This window comes from Ammospiza nelsoni, chromosome 6, assembly GCF_027579445.1.
Source record: "Ammospiza nelsoni isolate bAmmNel1 chromosome 6, bAmmNel1.pri, whole genome shotgun sequence".
Classification (NCBI taxonomy): domain Eukaryota; kingdom Metazoa; phylum Chordata; class Aves; order Passeriformes; family Passerellidae; genus Ammospiza; species Ammospiza nelsoni.
The window spans coordinates 58838342-58851701 of NC_080638.1; the positions used below are offsets into that span (position 1 = coordinate 58838342).

General features: G+C 45.4%; 1 protein-coding gene across 1 annotated transcript in view; it reads right to left on the reverse strand.

Annotated features, from left to right (window-relative positions):
• The window catches only part of PRKCH (protein kinase C eta), a 114064-nt gene that overhangs the window by 33598 nt on the left and 67106 nt on the right, over nucleotides 1–13360 (reverse strand). The window contains exon 10 of the mRNA XM_059473914.1: nucleotides 10835–10989. Coding sequence (XP_059329897.1) covers nucleotides 10835–10989 — 155 coding nt within the window. The remainder of the gene's footprint in view (nucleotides 1–10834; nucleotides 10990–13360) is intronic.

A 13360-nucleotide genomic window follows, 5' to 3' on the forward strand; every position in this document is an offset into this window, starting at 1 on the left:
GGGAAGGCTCTCAGGCAATCAAACAGTGACTTCAATTGCCCTGTTCTAGACATGACAGAACATGAGATACCCAATACTCCATGCCACATTTAATGAGAGAATGTGAAATACCCAATACTCCATTCCACATTTAACTCATGCACAGCAACAGCCAGGCCCCCTGAGACATCATCCTCTCTCTTCCATGTGTCCCCATTCCAATGGCAGCTTACTGGCAATATTTGGCATTTGCTGCCTTGCTTCCTGGCCAGCAGGGATCCAGAGATGCCACAGGCTGATGCTGGGAAGAAGCATCCAACAGCTCTGGCAGGAACTTTTCTGCCTGTTCTGTGGCTTAGGAAAACTGTCAGTCCTGAAGGACCCCAAGGCAGCTCTGAGTGGAGATGATGAGGGGCAGTAAAGAGGGCAGGCTGCAAGATAGTGTCCAATTGATTTTATCACCCCAAATAGCTGTCCTTCCCCTGGGGCTATTACCAGTTTGAGTGAGCAGAGCAATTTCACAAGATCAAAAGAGTGTAGGGGAATCTGTGACATGGAGACTTTCCACGCATGAATCCAACTTCAGCCCACTCAAGCCACAGATGACCTGTGGCTTTTGGGGTTTGAAGGCTGGCTTCTCTTTGCTCTGGCTCATTTCCAAAACCTCATGAGTTCCAAGAAGCAGCACAGTTCAGCATTGCCTTTTCTGACAGCAGACAGGGAACTATGTTACAAGTGGCTCAGTCACTGATAAATGATATTTATTTAACAGATATGGTGCCACAAAGGCTTATTTGGACATTTTCTCTTTGTGTAAGGATAGGAGGGAAAAAAACAATAATTCAGGCTGGAGTTACACCAGTCCTATCTCAAATCTACCACGGGTCAGGACCCATCCATGGGTCAAAATTAACTCTGCAGTGCAAGGCATAAGCTGACTGCCTGAATCTCCCTGGCTTGCTGCATCCCAAGCAGCACAAAGGACACCAAGAATTCCTGTGGGGGTTGTCCCTGTTCCCACAGAGACCCCAGCAGGAGCAGGACTGACAGACCCAGGCCTGGCTCCAGGCTCTGTGCTGCTCAAGGGTGGAGTGGCTGGGCAGTGCTGCCCCCTGACCTTCCCAGAGGATGGACTGTCTCTCTGGGAGCTTGGCCAGCTGGCAGCAGTCACAGCTTCTCCTTGGCTTTCTCATTTATCAAGGCTGCACAGAGCAGCAAGAAGCAGGAGTCAGCTGTCAAGGTTTTTGCTCCCTCTGTGCTCAACAGGGTCTGAAGGCAGAAATTCTGGCTGTAAAGCTGCTGTTTGGGCATCAAGTTTCAAGCTACTGCTCAAAATGTATGAGAAATTATATGAGTAATACTGGAATGGGGAACTGCAGCTAGGAAGAATGGTTATAAAGTAATGGGGAAAAAAACCAAAACAGAGAAGGTGCAGGAAATGTCAAAGGTTACAAAGCTGATAAGATTGTGTCAAAATCCCCAAAACACAGATAAGCACACAATTCCTCAACCTATGGCTAAGAGACACTGACAAACAGAAATACAAAGCACACTAATTCAGCTTTTAGGCACGAGTCAACAAGGACATGGGACCCTGCTACATTTTCATGCTCAGGTAAATGTCAAAAGGAACGTAACAAGATCCAGAGAAGGGAGGAGAAAACCCAAAGCCTGCTTGCTAAATGTCACACACCAGCTCAGACTCTCAGCACAAGTGCACAGAGTCTGGACAGGGAGGCACAGGGCAGCCTCAGCACCACAGCCCACGCTGGCTGCCTGGAATGTCCTTGGAGAGTCTGAAGGGAGCATTTCCTGCTGCCCCTGCTGCCACACAGGTCTGCACATGGCATAATGTCCCTTGCACAGCTAACCCTGCTTTTCCAATTCACCCTCTCCTCCATCCCCCTTTTCCTTTTTCAGCACAACAGCCAAAGATGGCACGACCCACTCTGGCCAGGAACCACGACAAAAATGCTTCAGATCAGAAATGCTTCAGATGTGGATGCACACATCCTATTGGACAGACTTAGCTGTGGCAGAATGCCTGGATCAGGGATTTAGCTTGTAAATAACCTCACCTACTTGGAAGTAATTTTCTTGATTCATGAGCACTCCTCTACCACGCTGCTGAGAGATTTGTGCAAGCAGCTCTGGATGTTAATAATAAATCGTGCTTGTGAAACTTTAATTGATTCAGAAGGAATCAGCTCAGAGCATGGAGGATCTCTGTGGTTCTGAATATATCACATTTGTACACAGTTGAGACTTGAAGGCTTGCTCCCCTTTCCATTGTTGTCAGCTGGAATACTGCCACAGCTTCTTCAGTGGAATAATAACCAGGTAATACAATTCCAAGATTAAATTGTGCCCTCAGGCACAGCCTCATAAAAGGGGAGGTTCTCCAACCTATTAACAGCAAAGGTGCCATGACTCAGAGGCCAAATGATGAGCAATGCTTTCCCGCTGCTCCATGAGAATAGGCCCATAAACAGCAGCCTGGCCTGCACCAGCAGCTGAGGACAAGCCCCAGCAGCAGTTCAGCTGGCACACAAAGCTGTGCCCACCACCCTGCCCAGGGAACCACTGACAGGAGGGGGAATTCTCTCCCAGACATTCTGAATTGTAAAACACTTATTACTGCAGCACTACCCTGTCATAGTTGACATTTTCCATTGTGTTGTTATTTTCAGTTTATATCTGTATCACTACAGGCAGCTCTGAAATAGAATCCATAGACAAGGTGTGACAGTGATGCACCACTGATATTAAAAGTTGCTGGATGGCTTTACAAAATTCCTCTGCTTGCACAGAGTAACCCACCTGCTCTCTGGCACAAAGAACAGGATCTAAACATTGGAATTATTGACCAAGGAAACATCAGGTGCCAATTTTGCTGCAGCTAAAAGAGTAAGTCAGATTCTCCCTGGCTAACTGCAGCTATTGCTGCAGGCCAAATATTTCAACACAGAGTCTCTCATTGTGTCTCTCACAAATACAATTTCACTCACTGCAACATGTTGTGATGCAAGAAATCTTCCATTTCAGCAAGTCAGAGGAGCAGATGCAACAGCATTTTGTCAGCATAATCCTTCTTTCGAGAAGTTGTACAAAACATTTATTAAGGTTGACAGAGAGACCTTTTCCCCAGCTATATATATCAGCCTCCCTAATGCCAACCCAGGGCTCATGTTCTCAGAGAGTGACACTGAAAGCTTCCTCCTTCTGAGATGGGTACAAAGATCAATAAAATTACTGGATTAATGCTGGGCAATTCTGGAGAGCTCAGAGCAAATGTTTTCAAAATTTGTGAAATCAAACACCTGAATGCCCTTGGAATCAGGGAACATGTTAAAAGTCAGATGAGCAGTTCTGGCTAAAAACATAATAGTAATATTTAGGGGCAGTTTTAAAAAATAAATTTTAAGTAACATAAAATATATTTAAGTTTTATGTTTTCTCCTTCTGGTGACCTTTATGCCTTTAAAATAGAAAGAAGAGCACAGGAAAGACAGAAAACCAGTATTTTTGTAAAAAGTTTCTTTGTTTCAGAAGTTATAATCTAAATATTCCCTAGTGCTCTAGGACTTAAAGATTGAGCCTAATTCTGGTTTCCAAGTCTCCATTCTTTGCAAACTTGTCTGTAATTGTTACACATAGCTATTTCTTAATTGCATCTGCATGCTCTTTTATTGTGAAATGCCTCCATGAGGATTTATTAGTCACAAAAGGAATGCCAGAACACAACTCACATCTAATCACCTATCCCCTCCACAGATTAGGGGATTTTTTTTATTTTTATATTTTTATTGCATCAGCTCCAGAATTCTCAAACAACACCAAGCTCTCATTGCAAGCATTCCCTAAATGAGTCTCTGCCTGTAAGAGTTCACATGTTTTAATATGTAAATGTAGCAGCTACACCAAAAAAAAGTGAAAGTATGAGAGACTGGCATTCAGCAAAGGTTCTCCAGCCTTGGGGCAGGTGGATGAACTACACAAACTCTTGAGGCCCCTTTGAGCTGGGATTTTTTTAATTATTTATACAAACTCATTATATGCAGGGTTTGCAGGTTTTAAAATCAGCCCCTTTAAATAACCATAAAGCAAAAGTAGACACTAGCAGAGCCAACAGCTTCTGTGGGCTATTCAGTAGTCCTTAGTCATGTGGAAAGTTCCACCAAAGTTCACAGACGATATACAGTGGAGTCAATGGGGCACAGAGATCTGATCTGTGCATCTCCAAACAGGACTGCTCTTGCTAAGCACAACTGTAAATCAGGCCTGAGCTGGCCTGCACTCTGACTGATTGAACATGACACAGAAACGTGAGAGGCTGGGCTTTTTTTTTTTCCTCTCTGCACTTTCCATTTGATCAAGTGCAGAGAAACAATCCTCTAAGCACTGCATGCCAGAGGCTGTAAGAGAGCCCATCTCACAGGCATGCAGCACCCACAGCAGAGGGGAACACTGTGCAAGATGCTCTGTCTAGAAGCACAAATCAGTCTGCACGAGCTGTTGACTGTCAGATAAGATAGCCACAGACATCACTACACTCCTGACCCTCAGACACATCCCCTTATGTTTCCTAAAGCTGAATGAAGTGTTTCCAGAGACTCCAGCAGGAAAATTCCTCTTCTACACTAAGCAGTTGTTGTAGGCATGGGATTGCTGGTGGGGTATTCTGTGCCAGTTTGCAGCTTTTAGCTGATTTGCTTCACTCATTCACCAGATAATCAGCTTACATTTCATCCCTTCTGCTGCTCTCAGAAATCAGCACATCCTTCATTTTGCTCTGCTTACATTTATATCCACTCTGGTCTTTGGGGCCCCAATCTCACACTGCACTGAGCCTCAGAGCTCCCCCAAATGGAGTTCTGGAAGTGACAGAGGGCAGATCCCACAGCTGAGGTTATGGAGACTCACACCCATTCTGGCACTGGTTGAGCTGTTCCCACCCTTTCCTCAGATGCAAACAACTCTGCCCACACAGACAAATCCACGGGGAAAGGAGGCATAAAATACATCAAATCAGCAACAGTTACCTAGAGAGGCATCAACTGCAGCACATTCAAGCAAAAACTTTCACTGAGCAATAAAACAGTTTGGGTTGGAAGGCACCTCACAGATCACCTCATTCCAACCCCCACTGCCATGGGAAGGAACACCTTCCCTGTCCAACCTGCCCTGGAACACTTGCAGGGATGAGGCATCCACAGCTTCTCTGGGCAGCCTGTGCCAGGGCCTCATACCCTCACAGTAAAGAATTGCTTTTTTGTATCTAACCTCAATCTACCCTTCTTCAGCTTAAGGTCATTCCCCCTTGTCTTATCACTGCATACCCTTGCAAAAAGTCTCTCTCCACCTTCTTGCAGACCCCTCTTAGATATTGGAAGGCTGTTATCAGGTCTCCAGGCAGCAGCCTGGAGGTCTTTCTTATAAGGTCTTTCAGAAAAGCTTAAAAACACCTGATTGAACCAAAGGCTTATCTTTATTTACCAAGAAAACAAAGCTCTGCACAGCACCTAAGCAAACCAGCAGTAATCCCTGGACAGCCCCCCAGCCAGGCAGTTTGCCTTGCAGAGACAGCACTGCTGCTATCAGCCACAGATCCAGTTCCACTGCTCATTTACCTCCCTGGAGAAAGCCCCTTGACTTCAGGGGAAACAAGATCTGGCTCCAGATGTGAAAAAAGGCATCAGAATAAACAAAATCAACAGCTGAAAAACACCCACCAAACAAAACACCAACAACCAAAAACAAAGCAAAGAGTGAACATGAGGAATCCCATGTCTACACTGTCTTGACCCATGGAAAAAGCAAACAGCACACTAATAAAAGTTGCTCTGTTAACAGTGGCTGTATGTAATTAGGAAAGGCATTCAGCTTCTGTTTTCAGCATGTAATTTTTAATTGATTTTGCTGAAAGAAACCTTAGTGTTGTTTCAGTTAACAGCAGTCTTTCCAGCAAAACTGGTCTCCATAAAAGGCTTATGTAAAGCTTTCTTCAAGTGTCACAGGCTCATTGTTTGAACTGGCAGGGAATTAACCTGTTGCAAAAAGCCCATTCCCTATAAAAGCCAACAGTCATGAGACACCCAGCTGCAGAAACCTGATGGGTCTCCTCCACCAAGGAAAGGTGATGAATTCAGAGGCCTGGCAGTATCCAGCAATTTTCCCAGATACCACAGGAGAAAGTTTTTCCCTGTCATAAGAAGTCCCCACACACAGTAAGGAGATGCTCTCAGGTGACACACAGAGGAGCAAACACTGCCTGTTAATATGCTTATCTTATTTTCCCCAAGAGCTGGAGTTCAGCCCCAAGGCCAGTCCAAGCTCTCATCTGGATAATTGCATAATTATCTTTTGCCTTCCAAAAGGACAATGCATCCTATTAAAGACCTTTGAGTCACAGGACAGCAGAGCACAGGGATTCTTTGCACACCCTCCCACACCCTGAGGTGTGATAGGGCACCAGCAGACCCCCAACCTCTCCAGAGGGGCCAGCAGCTTTAGAAACACCAATAGAGACACAAAGGCAGTGAAATGAGCTGACCAGAGGAGCCCTCAGGATAAAAACAAGGTTCTTCAGCCGGCCAATAACGAGTTCTTCTCAGCAGTGTTTTATCTCCTGTGGCTCCTGGCCAGGTGCATGACCTCCATGCTACACCACCTGTGGCCTTAAGGATGGATCTGCCCCTGTGCTGTGCCAAGCACTGAGCTGGGACATGGAGGTGTCCAGCTTTACACCCCAGCCTGGCAAAACCACCACTAAAGTACAGCTGGCATTGTGTCCTGCATGCTGTATCACCTCTGCAGGCAGTGGAGGTGTGTTCTGAAAAGAGACCCTCTCAGCCCAGGATGACTCTCTCATCCTGCTAGTGAGACATATTTGCAGAGAGAGAGAGAGAAAGGTTTGTCACAGAAATTCAGGCTGTGCCACTAGGCTGGGCTGGTTGCTTTGTGTGGCCTTTAGAAAGGTGTCACTGTATTTTACTGTAAACCTCAAAGCCCCCTCCTCCAAAAAAATCCAACCCCACCACAATCAAATTTAAGGAAACACTTGCACCTGCCCTCAATACTCAAGTAGGTGACCTTGGCATGTGGATCCACCCCTCCCAAATCTGTCCCTCAGCCCATGCCAAGGTCTGAATTTGAGGGCAGCAGGGCAGGCCAGCCATTTTTACAGTAGTGCTACTCATGAGGAAACGTCCTGCTTTTAAAATAAACCCTTGCAGTCATCCACTATCTCTGTGCTTTTTAGCAGACTGTGAGTGGACCAGCTCCCTTGTACTGAGTAAGCCACTGTGCAACCTAATTCTGCTCAGATATGCTGCTTTGTTTTGTTTCTGGCAAGCACAGAAGCCAAAATATGCTTCCCCTACCCTGGGAACTGCTGAACTGGAAAGTGAAAGTCAGCAAGAGCTGCCTCAAGAAAAATAGCACATCCAGCCATTAGAAAAAATGACAAACCAACCCACCTATCTGCAACAGAGCCCAGCACTGTAATTTCCTTTAGAAATAATCCTAGAGAAAGCAGCAGTGCACAAATATTGCCCTGTGAGCAAAGATTTTATTTACAATAAGCATGATTATTACCTAACATTTTCCTGGCAGCATCCAGCATGAGCTGATCCCAAACACGTCCTTGCCCTACTCCTCTGTGGTTAGGGGTGCACAATACACTGTGATGTGACATGTGAAAAGATTGTTTTCATGTCTGGATGCACTCCCCTGTATGATGGGCTAAGGAACCCCACTGTACTTGCTGATTTTCTTTTTTTTTTCAGGAAGTAACTATAAATAGGTGCTGCTAAGTTGCAAGCTAAATCTCAGCTCAGGGCAAGACAGAGACCTTTCCTTGATAAGGGCAGAAAGCCATCTCTCCTTTGTAGTGCTGCAAATGAAGAGAGGAAAATAAAAGTTTTTGAAACAGAAAGATTTCTTTTAAAGAGCTCCAAATACATACAATGTATGTTTATGGGACTCCTATTCTGGCCACAGCTTAGTAACAAAAAGGGAGTTTCTTCAAAATGAGAAGCAAACTCACTGAAAATTTCAGTTGAATCACAAAAATCTATCTCATGAGAGAACCAATCCAGCTGTAAGCCCAGTTTTAAAATTAAAAATCACATATAGCCAAAATGCATCATCTGCCTCAAAACTCCATTCTCAGGGACTTACAGCAGCAAATGCAAAAATATTGCTCTACAGTTATTTCAAATTGCTTGTGTGTGGCCGAAAAAGGAATCAATGAACACCTGATTTTAGCAGCCACCAGCACCATCCTGCCAGGCCACAAGGACAAGTTTCAGCTGCTTCTTGATGAACTTTCAGTGATGTCTCTCAAACCTCTCTAGCATTTCAAAGAAGAGAAAACCCAGCTTTTGGCAGCACTTGTGGCAAATGCAACTTGACTTAGCAGGAGAACACTCACTGCACTGGTAAATGCATATTCGTTCCTGAACTGCTCAGTCTTGAAGGGGGCAAAGAAAAAATCAGGATTATTAAGTTAAGCCCAGAAGAAAAACAAATGACACAGAATATTCTAGGTCAGCAACCCTCTTCCTCCACTGACCCTGGAAACCCAGAAACAAGACACCTTGAAGAGCTTGTGGTAAAACCCTTTCTGGTCAGGCTATTTCTGGTATCTGTGCCCCCTGCTCCCTAAGCAAGCACTCACATTCTGATCATTAAATCTGATCCAAACTCTCTTACACAAGTGCAGTGACTCCATTCTGAACATCCCCTTCTACCCTGCACATCCAGAGCCTGGTGTTTGTGACCCGACAGAAGCAACCTCAGCTCAGCACAGCCCCAGCCAGCAGCTTTCTCCTCTTACATCTTCCAGAACCCCAACTAATTACAAGAACCCAAGTCACCCACCCCCCTGCAGACCTGCCCCATGAAGCTGAAGCTACCTGACTCCACAGCTTAACCAGTTTCTCAACAAGATCAAAGCCTGTGCAGTTGTTCGAGGAGCTTTCCAATTATTCCTCCAGTTTCTATCATGAATTACAGCAGCACTTGAAGAGTGCCAAAACCCAGAGGGATCAGTTACTCCTGCCCTGTGACAGGCAGCAGGCTGGGGCAGACAGGACAAGGCATTACATTATGCACGGACCCAATTTTGCTGCTGAATGACTGACAATAACTACTGGATGTCACAATTTTAAGGAAAATGTCATTTGGGTAATTATCTGGCAGGGTCTCTCCTCAGTGGCTGGCATTATTCACAAGGGAAGAATTAGACTGAAATCCAGCTGTAGAGTAAGGAGATTTGCTATTCTATACAGACAATCACTGTGCTTTAGGAGCTTGATACATAGGGTATATATCACTACTCATCCTCAGGCTCTCAGGACATGGAGAATATTAAAATGACACTCCTTCTCTATTTCACTGTACCAATTATGTCACATGAGTTCATACTTAAAAATATTTAATATTCTCTGTCCTCACCTGACTACCTGTTTCTTACTGCAGCTCAAGCTAGGAAGAGACAGAGAAGCTGCTTTTACTTGGCTGATCCTATCATGTGTCCATCAGATAGGAAAGTGCCCCTTGACAGCCCCCAGCCCTTTGGTCACTTTAGCCCTCAGCTATTCTGGATTTTTGAGTTGAAACCTGAGTTTACCTGTCATGGGAGGATGTCCTACTGACTGGGTTAAACTGTGTCCCAAATCAGAGGACATTTGGCCCAACCCACAGAAATGGCATTAACAGAGTTGGATTGGGATTGGAACTGGTCCCATCTTGCACCCAGCTCTGGATCCCAGCAGTACAACTGGAACCACGCAGCAGAAAAAGAGAGCCTTGACATTATTCTTTGCAGTGCTGGCATGCCACAAGTGGGACTGAGCAGGGCTACAGCAGGCCATGCTCAAAAATACATGCTTTGCTGCTGGATTCCAGATAAGAGCATTCCAAAGAAAACAACAGTCTGTTCCTCCTCCCCAGCGCTCTGGGCACAAGGATTCCAGAGGTGTTGTGTGAAGTATGGCAGAAAGAAACCTTTCTGTACAACCAGACTGTCTCAGTGCTGACAACTCCCTGCTCCAGCTCTCCTACTCCATCCCAGAAGAGGCCTTGCTCTGCCTCTGGGGCATGAGGGAGGATATTGGTCAAATGGTGCTGCTGGCCTTCACAGCAACCTTGGCTCTGATCCATGCTGGCTGCCCTATGCCCTTATGCTTCAACTGACAGGGGAGCACTTCAGCAGCACAGAAAGGAAAAAATATAACCAAACTGCCCCCCTGAGCACAGAAAAATGACAAATAACAAAGGAGAGCTATGTATGGGAAACAGCTTCCTGAGAAGAGCCTTGAGACCTCGGGTGGAGGCTGACGCATGGAGGCAACAATGCTCCAATCCTGCTGCAAACACAAAGATGCCAGACATGGGCAGGAAGGAAAAACTCCTGCTGTAGGAGCATGGCAGGAATGAAAACACTTTTAGTGGCTGAGATGAGTGGCACTGAATAATAGGTATGAGAAACAGATAGGGTTTAAAGATAGTTGCTACTGCAGGGAAGCACAGGCTTTGATGTGACCAGCACGTTATTAGCCTTGAAATAACATGGCACACTGTGGCCAAAGCAGCAGATCCCTACATCCAGAAGGATCCCTGCAGAAAATCTGGGAAGGTTTCATTTAATGCCTGCCCATAAATTTCCCTCCCCCCTGGAAAGTGGTGCACCTTGGCCAACGTGCAGATGGAATGTGGAGGTACAGTGACCCCGGCTGACAACTTGTTCCTGGTGGGCAGCAAGTGACATTTCTTTATTCAAGCAGAAAACTCCAACTCTCATCTCAGCCATGGGGTTCAGACAAAGGGAAGCCATGAATGCAGAGCTCACCTGTAAATGATGCCTCTGCTATGGAGAAACATGAGGGCTGAAATAATTTCTGCAGCGTAGAACCGAGCCCGATCCTCGTCGAAGCGCCGCGACTTCTGGATGTGGAACATCAAATCCCCACCATTGACAAACTCCATCACGAAGAACAGGCGATCCTACACACAGGCAGACACAGCAAACATGAACAGCATTAATCACAGCCTCACTCAGGCTTGGAAAAGCCTTAGCAAAACTATTTTCTCCCAAAAAAACATTAAGTAAGCTATCAGAAAAACAGAGCAATCCTGATGAGGGGGAGAGAATGTTGAGGAGGACTCCACTGATATCAGAAGGCTAATTAATTATTTTATTATACTATATTATTCTGTATTATATTACACTATATTAAATTACATCTAAACTGATTCTGCACAAAGCACCCAACTTAATTTAACTGCACAGAATCTCAAGATTGTCAGCTGACAGTCCCAAGACACACACACACACACTTGGCCCTGACAGGTCAAGGAAGCAAAACACCATCACTTTGGGTAAAAAAAAAAAAAAAGAAATTGCATACTACTTTGGCACAACACAGAAACAGCCAATGAGATAAGAATTGCTTTGATAATTCTTTTCTTTACTTCTCTCAGGTTCAAAGAATGTGAATCCCACAGTAAGCATGAGACAGTGAGTGAGGGAAAAGGCTGATTTTTTCAGGAAAAATCAAATCAATGCCAGGAAGATCTGTTGGTATCTCCTTGCCCTGCACTCCTCCCAGAAGTTTTGACCCCAGTGGTGAAATGAATTCCTGTTCACATGTGGATTGGGCATGTTAGTGCATGCTCATCAGTAATCAGCTCCATTGGGTTTTTCTGAATTATCCTTAGCCTCTGAGTGGCACAAGAGAAATCTGCAAAAAATCACTCCCTAGTAAACACCTCAGATCTTGGGGGAAAGCTACTCCATAACACAATGTGCATAACCAGACTGCAGCTTCACCACAACAGCACAACATTGTCTCGAGGATATCCCAACATTATTTCTGGAGAATGTGGGCAGTTTTCCAGGATGGGATTTCCTGCCATACACTTGCATGGCAGGAGCTTTTAGGGCCCTCAGGTTCCAGCTTTCCTCTGGCTAACCTGCAGACACCTCTGGGGAACAGAGGAACTGATAAGCACGAACCATAAATAAAAGTTTCTGCTGAGCAGAAAAGCAACCTAATTGATGAAGTTCAGTTCATTAACCACAGCTGTTGGTCTCTGAGGTTTCTTTTTTGGCTTTGTTCTGGCTTTTGCAAAAGCCTACAGATAGGAAGGCACTTGCTTAAGCTGTGTGCTCCACAGTGAGTAGGGCTTTCACATGATTTCACTTGATTGTGAGAGGAAGGACACAGAGAGATTTGGCACAAAAATAAACCCTGGAATTGTTGCTGTCCAGTTCAAAAATTCCTCTCAGCAATTGTTCCAGGACTTTCAGTATTTGTTGTTAGAGTTTTTCTCTGAATATCAGGAACAAGCAGATTGGAAAACAGGCACAGAATTCAACTGGCATCAGCCAGGCTTTTAATGGTAATATTTGCCCTTCTTTCCCACAAGCCTCTTGCCAGGTCTGATGCTAATTACCTACAAGCTACTTTTAAACCCTCTCTAAGTTTAAGAGGATAAGCATTGTCGTGCTCCACTTTCTGGCAGCCAGCCAGCTTGAAATGACTACTGGTATTAATATCTTGAGATGCACATGGCAGAAGGAAAACAACCAGAAATTCCCTCATTTCTCAATGGACACGAGCAGGAAAGCAAACGGCTTGTAACACATGAGGACAGCCTTCTCCACACAGCCAACCTGGGCTCTGCCCAACAGCTCCTCTGGGGCTCCTTCCACAAGGTAAAGATCATTAAATCATAGACTCATCTGGGTTGGAAAAGACCTTTAGAGACCATCAAATACTAACCCAATTCTGCCAAGCCCACCACTAAACCGTGTCCCCAAGTGCCACACATCTACACTTCTTTTAAATACCTTCAATGATGGTGACTCCACCACTGCCCTGGGCAGACTGTTCCAGGCAGCTTGACCACCCTTTCAGTGAATAAATTGTTCCTAATATTTAATCTAAACTTCCCCTGGTGCAACTTCAGACCATTTCCTCTTGTCTTGTCCCTTGGTCTCTGGGAGCAGAGCCTGACCCCCACCTGGCTCCACACTCCTGTCAGGAGTTGTGCAGAGCCAGAAGGTCTCTCCTGAGCCTCCTTTTCTCCAGGCTGAGCTCCCCCAGCTCCTTCTCATCAGACTTGTTCTCCAGATCATGCCTAGCTCCTCTGTCTTTCTCTGGACACACTCCAGCACCTCAATGTCCTTCCTGCAGTGAGGGTCCCAAAGTGAATGCAGAATTTGAGGTGCAGCCTCACCACAGCTCCCAGCACTCTCACACACTCCTGCAGCACCAAGGCCATGTGCTGAACTCTATCTCCAGTCCATATAGACAACATCACCTCATTGTTTCACTCTGTCTTTATGAGAGGGCACTGAAAGACACCTGAG